Source organism: Saccoglossus kowalevskii, chromosome 13 (assembly GCF_978046115.1).
Source record: "Saccoglossus kowalevskii chromosome 13, keSacKowa6.1, whole genome shotgun sequence".
Lineage (NCBI taxonomy): Eukaryota > Metazoa > Hemichordata > Enteropneusta > Harrimaniidae > Saccoglossus > Saccoglossus kowalevskii.
This window is the reverse complement of record NC_140653.1, coordinates 23,821,212-23,842,120: the sequence shown is the minus strand read 5'-3', so window position 1 is coordinate 23,842,120 and position 20,909 is coordinate 23,821,212. Positions and strand designations below refer to the sequence as shown.

Genomic DNA, 20,909 nt, shown 5'->3' with positions numbered 1-20,909 from the left:
ATTATTACAATGGGATTTTTATTTTTATATATTTGTCTTCTTTTTAGAATCAATAAATTAGAGCGTGATATTACACAAAAAAGAACTTTGATTGAAGATTTGAGAAGTAAAGTCAAAGCAGTACAAGAGGATAAGAAAACCAACGCAGAAACAATTGTAAGTAGCATGATGGAGATCAGAAGTCAGTGTACTCACTCGACTAATCTTTATGAAATATAAAGTCTGCTATGAGTTTGATAATGGCATGGTACAAATTTTTCCATATTTTGTGAACTCAAATGGTCAATTCTTTTGTGGGATTGAACTTGGAAAGGTCATTGACTCATACCACTGTTTTTGGAACTATTGACTCCAGTTGCATTTGTTTAACGATTCCACATGTTGTTTTTGTTCCAAAATTTTGCAAATAAAACAATTAGTGACATCATGGCTAAAAAATATTCAAAAATGAAATGATGTTTCCAGCAAATTTTTACTGAGTTTGTCACTCGAGGTTTAAATATAAAATAAGACTGTTTGAAAAAGATAACAACAATCGAGATTAGTGACAAGATTTAGAAATGTGACCTGAAAGAAAATAGTTCTAATTTGAACTATACATAAGTACTAACTCCCAACCATTTACAAATACTGTGGAATACTTTATTTTCGCTGAAAAGGTATTTTGGACGTTTTGTATGGAATTTATTTTCACTGATCTTTGACCAGTTTAATGTGAAATATAAGAAAAAAAATAAAATTCGCTGGATTTTATTTTCACCGAATCATCCCTTCAGCAAAAATAGCGAAAATAAAGTATTCTACAGTATGTGAAATATTTAATGCAGAATGATTTTTATAATATGTGTTACTTTTTTTTCTAATGACAGAAAAACTTGGAAGATAAAATCAAATCAATGTCTGGTGGAACAGATCAAAAGAAATCTTACGTTGAATCGTTGAAAAAACGAGTAACGGCACTGACCACTGAAAAACACCAGTATGAGGAGCTGTACTTTAAAGCAAATACAGAACTAGAAAAGAAGGTAACAGGTCTTTTGTAGTTTTTTATGTAAAATTTGAATTTCAGTATTTTACAACCCATACGATTTAATTTGCTTTGTAGTCATTTCCAATGCTTCACTTGTGGTTTGAAATGTTTAAGGTTATTTTGAGGATACCGCAAAGTATGCATAAAGCCAGTACAGCTGAAGTATCGGCCGACGCGCAGGGTACTGTCTGAGTGCATACTTTGCGGTACACTTGTAATAACCTTATTATTATATATCTTTTCCTCTCAAAGATACATCATGGGAATGTCGAAATCAAAAAAAGTTTAGAACAGATTTAGCGACTTCTTTGTATGGGGTCAGATCAAACCCTGGGGGCTGCCATGTTTGTTTTAATTATTAGAGGATACTTATGCGCTTAATTGTTCCATATTTGGGGAATTCGCATCTCCTAATATGGTAGGATGAAAATACCTCGTAAAATACCGCAAAATTACGACATGCTGTAACTTATTGTGTTACGATGTATAATAATTAATAATGCATATATGTGAATTGTAGGTAATATTTGAAAAACGTATTCTGCATCACTTACAGGTGAATCTTTGTGATTTCACGTTTGTTGAAATGACATTTACTAACGTCAACAAATACATGCATGTTCTGATGGTTATGTAATAAATAATATTTAATTATATTATGTATCTAAATTATTCAGAACCATCAATAAAAGTTGTTATAATTTGAGTGTAATGCATGTACTTGATATTCTAAAGACATCAAATTGCATTACTGATGAATTGTACTTGCATGACTGGAATTGACAATAGTTTTACAGTAAGGTCTACAAACCCATCACTGAAAATAATGACTTAATTTTAATGTTTTTTGCATGTGCTTCATTTCAGACCAAACAGCTGATATCTGCACAGAACCGGAAAACCGAAGCGGAGAATACGGCAGTAGAACTGGAGACAGCTGCTGCACAACAATTACATGGTTTAGCTAGCCGTAGTGAATCGACTATTGAAACTATTAAAGGAAAACTGAAAAAATCTCACGCCAGAATACAGGAACTCAACCAGTTTGTTAAAGTGAGTAAATGTAAATTGAAGTAGTGTAAAATCTGTATTATAATTTGCGGCTTCTATTAAAATTGTATATTGCAACAGAGGAGATACGGTTTCTATTAGGGCATCTACACATATGAGAAATGATGAATTTTTGGTTTTCAATTGTTAAAAAAAAAAATGGGTGTGACTTCCATTAGGGATGCAGCTTCTAATTAAACAGTAGTATGGTTCAGTACATTTACTAATATCTTCTATATTCCAGTTGGTAGCACAAACTGATATTGAAATCATTGATTTATTTAGACAAAAAAACTCATTCCTAATTTGTTTTTAATAATACAGGATATTTTTTTTAGTTTTTAGCAAGTGAACTGTTGAACCAAGTCCATGACGCAAGAGATCTAGTGAAACAAGCCAAAAAGTCGAAATTAAAGAACGGTTTAACAACCGGTGTTTCGATGAGTAAAGCGCATTCATTGGCCTCGTCTATTCTGAATATGAGCGAAACAGACATAGAAGATTTTATGAATTCAACTGATGGAACGTTTGACGAAGAAATGGTAAGTTGTAAATTGAAGAAAATTTTCAAAAAAATTGAAGAAAATTACACAATAGTCTGTAGCAGTGAATTTGACCCGAGTACTCGATACAGTGACTCACACAAATTCATGTCACTTCATCTTATTTGGCAATGTTGTATTTTTATACTCTATGTATTGATAATAATGACAAATTGAGTCTTTGAAAGACTTGAAAGTCTTTTCCTGGTGAGGTGCATGTTCGACCATAGCTTGTGGTGTGATGAAAGTGTGATTTTCATACAAATGTTGAGCTCCAGCTTCGTTACAGCGCCCTCTATAACTGCTGAATATACCGGTAAAGAGTAGCACACTGGAGAACACATTTTTCTTGTGCATCTAAATTTCTTTCTTGTATACTTACAACAATATGGTTATTTGCAGGCCGCGGAAGGACTGGATGATCATCGTAGAGACAGCGAATGGCACAGAAGATGGCAAGCGGTTCTCAGCTCTAAAGTCCCATTTGCCAAACAGCTGATGGAAGTTTTGATGGAGAAAGTCAGCGAAAGAGATCAACTGTTATCTAAAGTAGAATTATCACAACCATTAAAATAATGCAAATCTGTTGATAATCTAACAGGTTAAGATTAGAATACAGTACTAAGAGATTTTTTTTTTTTAAATAAGTGAAAAATGAATTAAACATTTAAAATATTTTTTTGATTTCTTCTATTAGGTGTTATATGGGAGGTGAAACTGAATGAAAATGTTATTTAGTCTATTTATGTAAAAATTATTGTAAATTTCTATAATTTTCATTTTTGAGTATAATGGAATGATTTTATCAGGAAATAATAACATGCTGTCATAAAAGATTTTCTTTGACAGACTGCCCTCTATGGCATAAAAACAAAACTGATAAAACAAATCCTGTTTGTCAGTATGAGAAACCTGTCTAAAGTGCTGTGTCTATACCATTCTTCAACCAAAGAGTTGAATTTTGTTTTTAATTTACATAATTTTTTTTTTAATTTAAATATTGTAAATATTTGTAAATTATTATAATAAATTTGGATTTTTATTGGCAACCTGCATGCAAGTGAAATAACATTGCTTCGGTACAAACATTCAAAAAAGATATTGTAATTGCTGAATATTTTATATTCATTGGGCCAGACTTTTATTATCCCTTGTTTCGCGAACCCGCCAAATAAACAGGAGCCGAAAATGAAAAAAAAAAAATTATTTCGGCGTAATTTCTCATAAGTGCAAAAAATTTCTAAAAAAAACTTATTTTTATCTTCCTTTTTTTCCCCGCCCACCGTATAACAAACCCAAGTTGCATTTTTGTGCCACGGTGGAAGTATCATGATCAAAGTACCGAAGTCTCACGCAGATGAGAAACAAGGTTATACATGGAATAAAATTTTATTTCATCCTTCCGATCAATGATTTCATTTACAATTCTTTGAGAATCACACAAATCTAATGGAAAAAAGAATTAATTTTTTTTTTTTTCCCGCCCTCCTCAAAAAAATGTCCTTATTAAAACTCTAGAAACAAGGAATAAAAAAACGTCGGGCCTTGCTTATGATAAAGTCCAATGCCATCTTTATCAAAACTTGCTTCATGCAATAAATGCATAGCTTAAATACAACATTTACCTAATAACCCTGTTTCATTTTAATGGTTTTAATAAATGGTTTTATCAATTTATAAATTCATAAATAAAATCAAAGTAATGAAATGTAGATTCTGTCAAATATTGGTTTGTATTCATTCTGATACCACAAGGATCGTGGCCGTCCACTGTGTCGGAATATTTTCTCATCTATATTTTTCTATGCACATTTTTTTCAAGTTTTTGTATTATGTGATGTTATAACAATGTAATTTAATAAAGCATGTGACATACGCGAAATTCTAAACTTTTATTATGTGATCTTTAACTTCTGAATTTGGTTCACCGTCACGTTTCCGATCCTGAAGAAAAAAAGCTGAGCGCTTTCAGGAGAGGGTTCTGTATTTTTGTACCCAAATATAAAATGTGACTCAATAAACCCAAAAACCTAGTTTGTTCGAGGGTGCCCTGTATTTCTATGACCGGACTTGCTCAATGAGCTAATAGTCTAAAATTCAACTGCAGTGTAGCTAGTTTGAGGGAGGGCTCCCTGCATTTCTATGACCGGACTTGCTCAATGAGGTAATAGTCTAAAATTCAACTGCAGTGTAGCTAGTTTGAGGGAGGGCTCCCTGCATTTCTATGACCGGACTTGCTCAATGAGTTAATAGTCTAAAATTCAACTGCAGTGTAGCTAGTTTGAGGGAGGGCTCCCTGTATTTCTATGACCGGACTTGCTCAATGAGCTAATAGTCCAAAATTCAACTGCAGTGTAGCTAGTTTGAGGGAGGGCTCCCTGCATTTCTATGACCGGACTTGCTCAATGAGCTAATAGTCTAAAATTCAACTGCAGTGTAGCTAGTTTGAGGGAGGGCTCCCTGCATTTCTATGACCGGACTTGCTCAATGAGCTAATAGTCCAAAATTCAACTGCAGTGTAGCTAGTTTGAGGGAGGGCTCCCTGCATTTCTATGACCGGACTTGCTCAATGAGTTAATAGTCTAAAATTCAACTGCAGTGTAGCTAGTTTGAGGGAGGGCTCCCTGCATTTCTATGACCGGACTTGCTCAATGAGTTAATAGTCTAAAATTCAACTGCAGTGTAGCTAGTTTGAGGGAGGGCTCCCTGTATTTCTATGACCGGACTTGCTCAATGAGCTAATAGTCTAAAATTCAACTGCAGTGTAGCTAGTTTGAGGGAGGGCTCCCTGTATTTCTATGACCGGACTTGCTCAATGAGCTAATAGTCTAAAATTCAACTGCAGTGTAGCTAGTTTGAGGGAGGGCTCCCTGCATTTCTGTGACCGGACTTGCTCAATGAGCTAATAGTCTAAAATTCAACTGCAGTGTAGCTAGTTTGAGGGAGGGCTCCCTGCATTTCTATGACCGGACTTGCTCAATGAGCTAATAGTCTAAAATTCAACTGCAGTGTAGCTAGTTTGAGGGAGGGCTCCCTGCATTTCTATGACCGGACTTGCTCAATGAGTTAATAGTCTAAAATTCAACTGCAGTGTAGCTAGTTTGAGGGAGGGCTCCCTGTATTTCTATGACCGGACTTGCTCAATGAGCTAATAGTCTAAAATTCAACTGCAGTGTAGCTAGTTTGAGGGAGGGCTCCCTGCATTTCTGTGACCGGACTTGCTCAATGAGCTAATAGTCTAAAATTCAACTGCAGTGTAGCTAGTTTGAGGGAGGGCTCCCTGCATTTCTATGACCGGACTTGCTCAATGAGCTAATAGTCTAAAATTCAACTGCAGTGTAGCTAGTTTGAGGGAGGGCTCCCTGCATTTCTATGACCGGACTTGCTCAATGAGCTAATAGTCTAAAATTCAACTGCAGTGTAGCTAGTTTGAGGGAGGGCTCCCTGCATTTCTATGACCGGACTTGCTCAATGAGCTAATAGTCCAAAATTCAACTGCAGTGTAGCTAGTTTGAGGGAGGGCTCCCTGCATTTCTATGACCGGACTTGCTCAATGAGCTAATAGTCCAAAATTCAACTGCAGTGTAGCTAGTTTGAGGGAGGGCTCCCTGCATTTCTATGACCGGATTTGCTCAATGAGCTAATAGTCCAAAATTCAACTGCAGTGTAGATAGTTTGAGGGAGGGCTCCCTGCATTTCTATGACTGGACTTGCTCAATGAGTTAATAGTCTAAAATTCAACTGCAGTGTAGCTAGTTTGAGGGAGGGCTCCCTGCATTTCTATGACCGGACTTGCTCAATGAGCTAATAGTCTAAAATTCAACTGCAGTGTAGCTAGTTTGAGGGAGGGCTCCCTGCATTTCTATGACCGGACTTGCTCAATGAGCTAATAGTCTAAAATTCAACTGCAGTGTAGCTAGTTTGAGGGAGGGCTCCCTGCATTTCTATGACCGGACTTGCTCAATGAGCTAATAGTCTAAAATTCAACTGCAGTGTAGCTAGTTTGAGGGAGGGCTCCCTGCATTTCTATGACCGGACTTGCTCAATGAGCTAATAGTCCAAAATTCAACTGCAGTGTAGCTAGTTTGAGGGAGGGCTCCCTGCATTTCTATGACCGGACTTGCTCAATGAGCTAATAGTCCAAAATTCAACTGCAGTGTAGCTAGTTTGAGGGAGGGCTCCCTGCATTTCTATGACCGGACTTGCTCAATGAGCTAATAGTCCAAAATTCAACTGCAGTGTAGCTAGTTTGAGGGAGGGCTCCCTGCATTTCTATGACCGGATTTGCTCAATGAGCTAATAGTCCAAAATTCAACTGCAGTGTAGCTAGTTTGAGGGAGGGCTCCCTGCATTTCTATGACCAGATTTGCTCAATGAGTTAATAGTCTAAAATTCAACTGCAGTGTAGCTAGTTTGAGGGAGGGCTCCCTGCATTTCTATGACTGGACTTGCTCAATGAGTTAATAGTCTAAAATTCAACTGCAGTGTAGCTAGTTTGAGGGAGGGCTCCCTGCATTTCTATGACCGGACTTGCTCAATGAGTTAATAGTCTAAAATTCAACTGCAGTGTAGCTAGTTTGAGGGAGGGCTCCCTGCATTTCTATGACCGGACTTGCTCAATGAGTTAATAGTCTAAAATTCAACTGCAGTGTAGCTAGTTTGAGGGAGGGCTCCGTGCATTTCTATGACTGGACTTGCTCAATGAGTTAATAGTCTAAAATTCAACTGCAGTGTAGCTAGTTTGAGGGAGGGCTCCCTGCATTTCTATGACCGGACTTGCTCAATGAGTTAATAGTCTAAAATTCAACTGCAGTGTAGCTAGTTTGAGGGAGGGCTCCCTGCATTTCTATGACCGGACTTGCTCAATGAGCTAATAGTCTAAAATTCAACTGCAGTGTAGCTAGTTTGAGGGAGGGCTCCCTGCATTTCTATGACCGGACTTGCTCAATGAGCTAATAGTCTAAAATTCAACTGCAGTGTAGCTAGTTTGAGGGAGGGCTCCCTGCATTTCTATGACCGGACTTGCTCAATGAGCTAATAGTCTAAAATTCAACTGCAGTGTAGCTAGTTTGAGGGAGGGCTCCCTGCATTTCTATGACCGGACTTACTCAATGAGCTAATAGTCTAAAATTCAACTGCAGTGTAGCTAGTTTGAGGGAGGGCTCCCTGCATTTCTATGACCGGACTTGCTCAATGAGCTAATAGTCCAAAATTCAACTGCAGTGTAGCTAGTTTGAGGGAGGGCTCCCTGCATTTCTATGACCGGACTTGCTCAATGAGCTAATAGTCCAAAATACAACTGCAGTGTAGCTAGTTTGAGGGAGGGCTCCCTGCATTTCTATGACCGGATTTGCTCAATGAGCTAATAGTCCAAAATTCAACTGCAGTGTAGCTAGTTTGAGGGAGGGCTCCCTGCATTTCTATGACTGGACTTGCTCAATGAGTTAATAGTCTAAAATTCAACTGCAGTGTAGCTAGTTTGAGGGAGGGCTCCCTGCATTTCTATGACCGGACTTGCTCAATGAGTTAATAGTCTAAAATTCAACTGCAGTGTAGCTAGTTTGAGGGAGGGCTCCCTGCATTTCTATGACCGGACTTGCTCAATGAGCTAATAGTCTAAAATTCAACTGCAGTGTAGCTAGTTTGAGGGAGGGCTCCCTGCATTTCTATGACCGGACTTGCTCAATGAGCTAATAGTCTAAAATTCAACTGCAGTGTAGCTAGTTTGAGGGAGGGCTCCCTGCATTTCTATGACCGGACTTGCTCAATGAGCTAATAGTCTAAAATTCAACTGCAGTGTAGCTAGTTTGAGGGAGGGCTCCCTGCATTTCTATGACCGGACTTGCTCAATGAGCTAATAGTCTAAAATTCAACTGCAGTGTAGCTAGTTTGAGGGAGGGCTCCCTGCATTTCTATGACAGGACTTGCTCAATGAGCTAATAGTCCAAAATTCAACTGCAGTGTAGCTAGTTTGAGGGAGGGCTCCCTGCATTTCTATGACCGGACTTGCTCAATGAGCTAATAGTCCAAAATTCAACTGCAGTGTAGCTAGTTTGAGGGAGGGCTCCCTGCATTTCTATGACCGGATTTGCTCAATGAGCTAATAGTCCAAAATTCAACTGCAGTGTAGCTAGTTTGAGGGAGGGCTCCCTGCATTTCTATGACCGGATTTGCTCAATGAGTTAATAGTCTAAAATTCAACTGCAGTGTAGCTAGTTTGAGGGAGGGCTCCCTGCATTTCTATGACTGGACTTGCTCAATGAGTTAATAGTCTAAAATTCAACTGCAGTGTAGCTAGTTTGAGGGAGGGCTCCCTGCATTTCTATGACCGGACTTGCTCAATGAGTTAATAGTCTAAAATTCAACTGCAGTGTAGCTAGTTTGAGGGAGGGCTCCCTGCATTTCTATGACCGGACTTGCTCAATGAGTTAATAGTCTAAAATTCAACTGCAGTGTAGCTAGTTTGAGGGAGGGCTCCCTGCATTTCTATGACCGGACTTGCTCAATGAGTTAATAGTCTAAAATTCAACTGCAGTGTAGCTAGTTTGAGGGAGGGCTCCCTGCATTTCTATGACCGGACTTGCTCAATGAGTTAATAGTCTAAAATTCAACTGCAGTGTAGCTAGTTTGAGGGAGGGCTCCCTGCATTTCTATGACCGGACTTGCTCAATGAGTTAATAGTCTAAAATTCAACTGCAGTGTAGCTAGTTTGAGGGAGGGCTCCCTGCATTTCTATGACCGGACTTGCTCAATGAGTTAATAGTCTAAAATTCAACTGCAGTGTAGCTAGTTTGAGGGAGGGCTCCCTGCATTTCTATGACCGGACTTGCTCAATGAGCTAATAGTCTAAAATTCAACTGCAGTGTAGCTAGTTTGAGGGAGGGCTCCCTGCATTTCTATGACCGGACTTGCTCAATGAGCTAATAGTCCAAAATTCAACTGCAGTGTAGCTAGTTTGAGGGAGGGCTCCCTGCATTTCTATGACCGGATTTGCTCAATGAGCTAATAGTCCAAAATTCAACTGCAGTGTAGCTAGTTTGAGGGAGGGCTCCCTGCATTTCTATGACCGGATTTGCTCAATGAGTTAATAGTCTAAAATTCAACTGCAGTGTAGCTAGTTTGAGGGAGGGCTCCCTGCATTTCTATGACTGGACTTGCTCAATGAGTTAATAGTCTAAAATTCAACTGCAGTGTAGCTAGTTTGAGGGAGGGCTCCCTGCATTTCTATGACCGGACTTGCTCAATGAGTTAATAGTCTAAAATTCAACTGCAGTGTAGCTAGTTTGAGGGAGGGCTCCCTGCATTTCTATGACCGGACTTGCTCAATGAGTTAATAGTCTAAAATTCAACTGCAGTGTAGCTAGTTTGAGGGAGGGCTCCCTGCATTTCTATGACCGGACTTGCTCAATGAGTTAATAGTCCAAAATTCATCTTGCTTTTATTGAAGGGCCCACAGTGGCTTTGTACTAAATTATTATGACCACACTGGCAGAATTACAGCACTAATTCACAGCTCACCTATAACACCATATGACAACAGATTTATTTACATATAAATTATTTAATATGATTTCCATTAAAATATATACATTCAAAAATAAAATCTCAAATTTTGTGTGATCTGAAAATTCATTTATAAAATAAACACTGGTAACAAAACACTTAAAAAATGCATGAAGGATACATAAAGAAAAGAAAAATCAAAATATTCAGAAACTGTTTATTTCCTATTTACAACTATAAGAGGGTAACAGGTTCATGTGAAAGTAATCTTTGTTAAACTATACATTATATTCAAATCATGAAATAAACATAAAAAACACCAAAACAGAAACCCTTTACCATTAAATTACATTTATTATACCAAAAAAGAAAGTGTTTTGCTTCTTGTCATTGTGCCGTTAGTTTGAAATCTTCGCCTCACACACTTTTTGTTGTTGCAATATGCGTACCAGTGAAGTAGAATGGAAAATGTTTATTTTTGGTTTCAGTAATTTTGTTTTGTCAATTCATATAAAATTTTATTAAACGCATATTTTTGAAAGCATTAATTAATAAATATTAAATGCTGAACACACATCTTTCTTTGGTGGTAGTGGTATAATCTTAGTATAAAAAAAAATAGCAAAGCATTCTTCAATTTCCCTCGAATGAAGCAAAACCTTTTTGTTTTACCTCACACTTACTACAGTAACTGAAGCTGAAACAAAAAAATGATTTTTGGTATTGTAATGATTAGGAACTAGAGACTTTCATATAGATATGACGGAACATTCACTGATGTGAGGACTGTCCCAGTTTAGTATTATCTATGACATCATAGGGTTATTCCACTTTGTATATGGGGTGGTGGGTTTGGCACATATGACTTACAGATTATTTCATTTTGAATATGAGGTGTTATGGGTGTAATATTACATTTCTTGTGGGTTATTTTAGTTGACAGGGTGGCAACATTTGGCACAATAATCTGCAATTATACTACTACTAATAAGAATACTGATTATATATGTGTTTTCATTGTATTTAAATATGAATATAATTTGACATAAAGCTTCATAAATGTAGATACAAAGGATTATTCCACTTTTTAAAATGGTTGGAGTGGCAGACAACCTTAATTTTATTTCACACGTATTACCGGTATATTCTGATTAAAATATTATGTTGTTTTTTTTAATAATATTTGTCAAAAAAATAAACAGAAAAAAACAGAATATGTACTTTGCCCAAGGTACAGTTTTAAAAGTTTAAAATACATTTTGAATTTTGACAAGTTAAGTATATGAACTTGAACCTCAACACCTCTTTCAGTTTCTCAAAATGTTTTCATGAAGTATACAATGTGCAGTACTGATAACCTGTTAATTCAAATCTGAGAAAATACAGAAAAAAACCTGCACCAATATTTTGTGAGTACATATGAGTATGAAACAGACACACTAGATGAGTTCACCCGAAGACCATGTTTCACAATGTGAGCGTCCAGAGAGTAACACAAATTTAGACCTGTGGACGGTATCATTATCTCTCGTTATGTTAATTTACAAAGAACACTCAAGATAATACAAAAATCAGAAAAAATGTTATTTGTATTCACAAGGTTGGTTAGGTTTCAAAGTTATGACATAAAAATGCAGGAAAATTTCCACGAAAAAAGAAGAAGCAACTCTTCAATTATTCCATAAGTTCATTGTCATGCATGTTCAATATGCAAATTAAAGATTAAATTTTAGCAGAGATGATTCCCTGAAGGGTGATGGTCATTGTGAATGTGAGCGTTAAATGTGAGCGTTGAATTTGAGCGTTGAATGTGAGTGTTGAAATAAACAAGGCACTTGACCAACTTGAATATGTTGTTATGCATAATATGGGACTCACATTAAACACTTGTGACGCCCATCATCCTTTACGAATCAATCACATGTACAGTGATTTAAAAAAAAAATACCATGAAATCTACGATAGAAGTACATACATATGAATACTAAAAAGATTCACACATTTACTGAAGTGTCTGTATGCGCTTCTAATTGAGTAAATATAGTACATCACACTGGAGTTCCTTAGAGGCAATATCAATATCTGTTGCTATGGTGTTCCATATTCCTGATAGGACTGCTCATTGATTTGGATTAATACTAGTTAGTTACCACCTGCATATGGGAATTCATGACTTAATCGTCTTCTGGTTGGCCTTCTAGGACTAGGAGAAAGGTGTCTGAAAATATATGGAAGTATGAATAAATTATATCATGTGACCCATGTGCACATGTTTATGAATGAATTACATCATGTGACCCATATGCAGATTCTCATGAATAAGTTGCATCATGTGAACCATATGCAGATTCTCATGAATAAATTACATCATGTGACCCATATGCAAATTCTCATGAATAAATTAAATCATGTGACCCATATACAGATTCTCATGAATAAATTACATCATGTGACCCATATACAGATTTTCATGAATAAATTACATCATGTGACCGATACGCAAATTCTTATGAATAAATTACATCATGTAACCATATGCAAATTCTCATCAATTAGATTCAAATTATCCATTTCTAACTTTTATATTGACAGACATAAGTAGGTTTTCAGTCTTGTCAATTATTCGCCCACTAGTTAAATCTGTATTGCAATGTGCTACATAAGCTTATACTCTCTCAGTGGCATTGTCATCAGAACAGTGCATGTGCATTGGAAGGGCTAACAACTTTTAGAATTGTCTTGTGGTGAAAAAGTCCAATAAACGCGCACACACGCATTAATAATAACAAGTGAAGCATGGATCATTTCAAATCAGGGGAGGTTTGAAAATGAGAAGCAACATTTTGCTTACAAAATTCCAAGCAACCCTCCTTCAATTCAAAATGGTTCATAAATTTTAAATTAAATACCATCACCACACCCTGATTCTGCAAATGAGAAATAAACAAACAAACAAAGAATGAAAGACGAATGACTACACACTACAAAAAAACACAAAAAATGCAAGATGAATGACTACGCACTAAAAAAAACAACACAAAGAATACAAGATGAATGACTACACACTACGACAAAACAACAAAGACTGGACTTACAATGCAGAGCGTGATGAGGGTTGAGACATTGATCGGTAATGATGACGTGGACTTACAGTTTTTCTGGCACTGTAAGCAGATTGATCAACTTCTTCTCTGTAATATAATTAATTTTAATAATACAGGTAATTTATATTACATTTGTTTATATTCAAAACAGTTTGAGGCATTGATTGTCATTCTCGTCTATACGCAACATTCACTATTGACTATTTACATAGAAACCATACTCCATGTTTAGGACTAGACACCGTCATACGGTGATGTCTCTATCAAATGGCAATTTCATGTGTTATCCTGATGTCAAAGCAAATGACTTCTACTACTAATTAAGAGTGGGCACAGTTCTGTTGTGTTATAAAGTGAGAAAAACAAATAATTTTTGTTGTAACAGCCATCTTCTGTGAACTAAATCAAAGTGACATGCATCGACATAAACCTAAGTAATGGTTACTGATTCTATCCAGAGTTATGAAGAAACCAGGATTGTCATTGCATTACAGCGTTTGACACGGTGGGAGTATGTACAAATCCTTAGCAGTCGCTATCTTGTTAGCTGTTGTATATAACTGGTAGCATCCCTTATGAGTAGGCTTCAAATATGAAGGCAACGTTCAACACCATCAATGTGGTGAAACCCATTGACAGTGCTGTACGTCACGTAATAAATTTCAATTGACCTCCCTGTGATGACACATGCGTTGTGGAATACGTTGTGGAATACGGAAAAAGAGCCTGAAGCATGCGCACTGCATACACAATATGCTAATAACTTTCAACAAGGTTATGACGTAGACATATCTCATGAATATTATTTGAAAGTGAAATTATTAATAGAAAGCATTTAGTATGAAATGCTGGAATCACATATATTCGGTCTTGACCCCAACTCTGTCTATTGTGGTAATTTGAATACTGTAAACGCTTTCTATCATACTAAACTGGTCACCAAATTTAACAACAGCTTTTTCGTTTTAAAATGAAATCTAAATGAACCACGGCAAGCCAAAATAAGTCTCGATTGTATACAGTGCCATCAGTGGCTGTTCCCGGCTCCATGCGTCAAGTTTAAAAATTTGGTTCCAAGACATGTCAAAATAAATGATTTTTTTTTTTTACACCTAAAATAGTCAGATGTGGGCCATCTTTGATCAGATGACAAAATTATTGTATGTGCATATATATGCCATAATGTACTGTCTATATATAATGTTTGAAGTAAATTGTCAAAAAAATGTACAAGACACAAGTCAGCAATGGAATTTTGCAAGAGCAAAATTGCCACCAGTCGACCATATTGAGTCAAATTTTGGTTACGGCCATTTTAGTGCATTTTCACAATAAAAATGGTCGCCGGTCGGCCATCTTTGATGCAATCAGGAAATCATTGCATGTGCTAGATTTGCAGGATTTGAAAGAAATAGGTCAAGGTATGTCTAAGATACAGCCCAAGATGCATGGAAACATGGATGGATGGATGGTGATCAACCCATAAGTCCCCTTTTGGGTCTTTGTTCGAATCTGGACTAGGAAATTTGCCATACACAAATTAATTGTTGAATTACAGACCTCAGTTTATGAAATGCATTTTGACTAATTTTAATTTAAAATGACCACCAGAGTAGTGATTAACACTATGGCGTCATCATTTCCATGGAAACATCAGAAACGTACAGCAAACTTAATTCAACTGAGATCTGTTATATGGTCCAACATACCTCAATGGTGCAAAGTCTTCCATGTAACTTCTATCTGGCTCATACAATGGACGTGGTTTACCAAATGATCTCTCGGATGGCATTTCGTAACCATTTCTGTCAAAACGAGGGCGTTCATTTCCAAGAAAATCAACCTGATAATTAAAAACACACATATAAAAAAAGTGATGCATAACGCAAAGCAGGACCCTATGATGGAAATAATTAAATATGTAAAGAGAGATTCCAGACGTGGTCTCAATCTGAATAAACTCTGATTCAGTTACAAGCTCTGCAGTATTCTATTGTGCAAGACAAATATTCAAAACTTGCACTGCTTACATTCAATTTTCTCAAAATTATTAAGTTTTTAGTTATATTTCAGATTTCAAAAATTCACAAGAACACACTTGTAAACAAGTACCGGTAGGGGGTATATTTTAAGGTTAAAAGAAGGTTAAAGTCACAATACTCATACATGTAAATGCAAAAATGAGAATTGATTATTTAACAACATTCTACTCTATGAAAGCCAAAGATAACTTAGTCACAATCATCACAAAATAAAACTGCATAATTTGTTTCAAAAGTTTTCAAAAAATTTTGATCAATCAGAAATTACGTTCATCTGTTCAAAAATTAAAACAGAAATTATAGCAATATACATAAAAATGTGATTGGATAGAAAAATTATGGCGCTCAAACTGACCATGGGTTAACAAGATCATACAGAATACATACCTCTTCATATTCCCTTTTACATGCTGCACTAAGTTCTTTTTTCAACGTCTCCACATGTTTTTTGTTTGAAGTAATTTCATTTTCCAGAACAGACACACGGGACATCAAGGCTTGTTCTATATCTGTTACTGCGGCGACAACACTCTGATGAGAAATCAAAATAAAGTATAAGTAACTATGTGATCTGATGCACCATGAAAACTGACATGCAGGCTGGGCTCAGGAATAAACATAGAGCAAGGCTCACACAACATTTATGAGCAAGCATGTAAATTATCAAAATTATGTTTGGTGATAATTTAAGAGGCGATAAAGTACTACAGTTATGACTTTGCTAATGTATTGAGCTGCATATAGCATGTATATGTTGCAAATAAAGACCAAGCAGAGAACAGTAGAATCTTGCTTTAACAAATAGGCATGTATTATAATGGCCGTTGTGTTGCTTTTTAAAACTTCTATACCAAACAAACGGTTTATATCAATAGGTACCAACATAGTTACAATTTAATTTTGATTGCTTAACAAAAGACAAGAAGTGTCAAGTAGAATGGATATATTACTAAAACTATTATTGCTACATAGTGAATATATTAAATCAGCTAGGGGATCCTTGAAACAATGCCCCCTAACTAAACATAATAAAATCACAGCTTACTTGTGATGCCAGCATAGCAGGTCCCATTTTCATTCCATCACCAAGTTCTGACGGCATCAACTAGAGATAAAAAATAAAGTTACTACTTAGAAATAATGATATCAGTAACTACGACTGTGTAATAGATTGTCAATCGAGTACTGCAATGTTTTTTTTATAGTTCTAGTTATTCCCTAGTCTATAAGTGAGTAAAACGAAACATGAGACAGCCACTCAGTTGAGAAACAATATTTCAACCTATGGAATGTTTTCAACCGGTATGTATTAACAATTTCAATTAGTCTAGGTAGACTGGTGAGATACACAAAATTCAAACTAGTCTAGTGGGATATGTAATGTTTTCAACTAGTCTTGGTAATCTGCTAGATATAATAATAGGTCACACAGGATAGATCATCTGGAAACAATTTCAATTAGTCTAGGTAGTCTGATGGGATATGGAAACAATTCAATTAGCCTAGACAGTCAACTAGTCTAGGTAGTCTGATGCTATATGTAATAATTTCAACTAGTCTAGGTAGTCTGATGGCATATGTAATAATTTCAACTAGTCTAGGTAGTCTGATGGCATATGTAATAATTTCAACTAGTCTAGGTAGTCTGATGCCATATGTAATAATTTCAATTAGTCTAGGTAGTCTGATGCCAATGTAATACTTTCAACTAGTCTAGGTAGTCTGATGGCATATGTAATAATTTCAACTAGTCTAGGTAGTCTGATGCCATATGTAATAATTTCAACTAGTCTAGGTAGTCTGATGCCATATGTAATAATTTCAACCAGTCTAGGTAATCTGATGCCATATGTAATAATTTCAATTAGTCTAGGTAGTCTGATGCCAATGTAATAATTTCAACTAGTCTAGGTAGTCTGATGGCATATGTAATAATTTTAACTAGTCTAGGTAGTCTGATGGCATATGTAATAATTTCAACTAGTCTAGGTAGTCTGATGCCATATGTAATAATTTTAACTAGTCTAGATAGTCTGATGGCATATGTAATAATTTCAACTAGTCTAGGTAGTCTGATGGCATATGTAATAATTTCAACTAGTCTAGGTAGTCTGATGCCATATGTAATAATTTTAACTAGTCTAGATAGTCTGATGGCATATGTAATAATTTCAACTAGTCTAGGTAGTCTGATGCCATATGTAATAATTTTAACTAGTCTAGGTAGTCTGATGGCATATGTAATAATTTCAACTAGACTAGGTAGTCTGATGGCATATGTAATAATTTCAACTAGTCTAGGTAGTCTGATGGCATATGTAATAATTTCAACTAGTCTAGGTAGTCTGATGGCATATGTAATAATTTCAACTAGTCTAGGTAGTCTTATGGCATATGTAATAATTTCAACTAGTCTAGGTAGTCTGATGCCATATGTAATAATTTTAACTAGTCCAGATAGTCTGATGGCATATGTAATAATTTCAACTAGTCTAGGTAGTCTGATGCCATATGTAATAATTTTAACTAGTCTAGGTAGTCTGATGGCATATGTAATAATTTCAACTAGACTAGGTAGCCTGATGGCATATGTAATAATTTTAACTAATCTAGGTAGTCTGATGGCATATGTAATAATTTCAACTAGTCTAGGTAGTCTGATGGCATATGTAATAATTTCAACTAGTCTAGGTAGTCTGATGCCATATGTAAATAATTTCAATCAGTCTAGGTAGTCTGAATGGGATATGGAAACAATATCAACCAGTCTAGGTAGTCGGATGGGTTACTGTGCAGCAAATAACAGAAGTGTATTTACCTTTGGTATCGATAATTCAATACTTGTAGGCGAAGACCGAGATGAGAGTATCTGATGTTTATGTTGTAATAACGCTGACTCAACTGTCCTCAGGTAGTTAGCTAAAGTTTCTTTCTCTCTAAAAACATAAAAAGCAGACAAATATACACCAGTCAGAAAGAAAACTTGTGGTTTATTTTTATGCAGTGTGTAGTGTATTTTAATTATATTTTTGGGGGTGGAGCTATGTAATAGATAATTCTACCTTGCTTAGACGCGCAGCACTGTACCATTATTTCTATGGGCAATGTACATGCTGCTGTGGAACACAGGACCAGAGTGCTAATGAAAACAGCTAAAGTCAAGGAAACAGCACAAACTCAGCATAAGCACAGTAATCCTGAGCAACCAGATCTATATATGTTTAACATGTAGGGGTAATCTTTTTACACTGTTCAGGGGAGTCACAACAACTATCCCAAAGTACAGCTTTCTGAGAGTTTTTGGCCTTTGTATTTACCATGATGTTTGCCTGGCAGTGAAAAAGCTTAAATGTCCGCCCCGAGAATAGGATAATTATATTATGGTATGATATCAACTCCACCACAAAAACCAAATTTGGTCAAGGTTTTATAATGATTGATAATATGAATCAAGTTTCTTTATCTCTAAAAACTAAATTGGCAACACATGGACAGCATTTGTGAACAAATTACAGGAAATATCAAATGTACATGATAATGCAGAGTTCAATAGTATACAAACAAAAATGAAATTACAGAAAACCTATATTGATAACCAGTGGTTGCCAGCCCTCCAAAAAATAGAAAATAATAAATTACGCATTTACAAGACATTTAAAAAACAAGCAGCCTGTCGGCTGAGATAGCTCCGCTGTTAGCAATGCACATGGCAATTAAAGAACAGAAGATATCATTAGAAAATGAACAAATCTGAGAGAGGTCCACATGTAGTACCTATATGTATAATATATCAAAGCAATCGGACTTGCGGTTTTCAACAAGAAGTCGAAAATATCACTTTTTACCAAAAATTACAAAAATATTCACCGAAATTAGAGAATTAAAGATATCATTACAAAATGAACAAATCTGAGAGAGGGTCACATGTAGTACCTATATATGTAATATCAAAGCAATTGGACTTGCGGTTTTCAACAAGAAGTCAAAAATATCACTTTTTAACAAAAATTACAAAAATATTCACCAAAATTAGAGAATTAAAGATATCATTACAAAATGAACAAATCTGAGAGAGGGTCACATGTAGTACCTATATATGTAATATCAAAGCAATTGGACTTGCGGTTTTCAACAAGAAGTCGAAAATATCACTTTTTACCAAAAATTACAAAAATATTCACCAAAATTAGAGAATTGAAGATATCATTATAAAATGAACAAATCTGAGAGAGGTCGACATGTAGTACTTATATATGTAATACCAAAGCAATTGGACTTGCAGTTTTCAACAAGAAGTCGAAAATATCACTTTTTACCAAAAATGACAAAAATATTCACCAAAATTAGAGAATTAAAGATATCATTACAAAATGAACAAATCTGAGAGAGGTCCACATGTAGTACCTATATATGTAATATCAAAGCAATTGCACTTGCGGTTTTCAACAAGAAGTCGAAAATATCACTTTTTACTAAAAATGACAAAAATATTCACCAAAATTAGAGAATTGAAGATATCATCATGAAATGAACAAATCTGAGAGAGGTCCACATGTAGTACCTATATATGTAATATCAAAGCAATTGCACTTGCGGTTTTCAACAAGAAGTCGAAAATATCACTTTTTACTAAAAATGACAAAAATATTCACCAAAATTAGAGAATTGAAGATATCAACATGAAATGAACAAATCTAAGAGAGGTCTACCCAAGGTACATATACACCAAGTATCAAAGCATTCAGGCTTGTAGTTTTCAAGAAGAAGTCGAAAAAGTAAAACATTGACACGGACGACGACGACGGACGACGACGACGACGGACAATCACTCATATGATAAGCTCCGCTCGACAAAGTCGACAGCGGAGCTAAAAAATATGAATTTCAGCCATATCTAGAACTTGTAAAAAATATTAGTCATAGAACAAGTATAACCAAATTTAGAATCTCTGCTCATACACTGCCAATTGAAAGGATAAGATACAAAGACAAGGCGATTGGTGATGAAATACATGCATTATTGGTTTGTAAGAACCAAAGGTTAATAACTAGTCGTACACAATTTATTAATACTTTGTCGTTGTATAATAGTCTACTAACATTATCAGAAAAAACATGTTCAAACAAATTTTAAGTTCAAATGATGGTTTCATTACCAACAGCCTGGGAAAATTCATCAATGATATTTTAACAGAAAACAAAAATTAAACTTTTAATATTTAACATTTTTTCTAACATTTAATTTATAATTTTACATTGTTTGTTTATTTGTTATTTGTTTGTTTGTTTATAAAGTAATGTATATTGGCCATAGATGATGCATTTTCCATGCATTATTTTGTGTCAAAATATACTATGAAGTTTGAATGATTACTAAAAATAATGCAATGTCAAGAAAGTTGACAACAATGACATCAAAGATAACAGACACTGAAAATATCTTATCATTATTAGTAAGGTACCGTAAATAAAGATTGGACTCACTACTCCTGATAGTGACACTTGTAGTGATCATACCCATATATTGGTACTAAAATCACATGAAATTTATATAAATGCCCAGAAAAATGTCACGATTTTTTTATGTTGGCATAGCTTTTATATATTTAATGTGTTGCAATTTTCTGGGTTACTTGTA

At 35.5% G+C, this 20,909-nt stretch overlaps 2 protein-coding genes across 5 annotated transcripts in view; one reads left to right on the top strand and one right to left on the bottom strand.

The window, feature by feature from the left end:
- Positions 1 to 4,504, top strand: part of LOC100377658 (centlein-like) — a 73,383-nt gene extending 68,879 nt beyond the window's left edge. For both annotated transcript variants that reach the window (XM_085507097.1, XM_085507098.1), the window contains 5 exons: positions 48 to 156; positions 870 to 1,025; positions 1,898 to 2,083; positions 2,419 to 2,622; positions 3,025 to 4,504. In XM_085507097.1, coding sequence (XP_085363223.1) covers positions 48 to 156; positions 870 to 1,025; positions 1,898 to 2,083; positions 2,419 to 2,622; positions 3,025 to 3,198 — 829 coding nt within the window. In that variant the 3' untranslated portion in view covers positions 3,199 to 4,504. The remainder of the gene's footprint in view (positions 1 to 47; positions 157 to 869; positions 1,026 to 1,897; positions 2,084 to 2,418; positions 2,623 to 3,024) is intronic.
- A 5,659-nt stretch (positions 4,505 to 10,163) lies between these two features.
- LOC100377810 (coiled-coil domain-containing protein 171-like) overlaps positions 10,164 to 20,909 on the bottom strand; it is a 47,162-nt gene continuing 36,416 nt past the window's right edge. For 2 of the 3 annotated variants that reach the window (XM_085507094.1, XM_085507095.1), the window contains exons 24-29: positions 18,090 to 18,207; positions 16,317 to 16,376; positions 15,659 to 15,802; positions 14,939 to 15,072; positions 13,221 to 13,316; positions 10,164 to 12,343 (exon numbers count right to left, since the gene is read on the bottom strand). In XM_085507094.1, coding sequence (XP_085363220.1) covers positions 12,268 to 12,343; positions 13,221 to 13,316; positions 14,939 to 15,072; positions 15,659 to 15,802; positions 16,317 to 16,376; positions 18,090 to 18,207 — 628 coding nt within the window. In that variant the 3' untranslated portion in view covers positions 10,164 to 12,267. The remainder of the gene's footprint in view (positions 12,344 to 13,220; positions 13,317 to 14,938; positions 15,073 to 15,658; positions 15,803 to 16,316; positions 16,377 to 18,089; positions 18,208 to 20,909) is intronic. The other variant, XM_085507096.1, reaches the window with a different exon arrangement.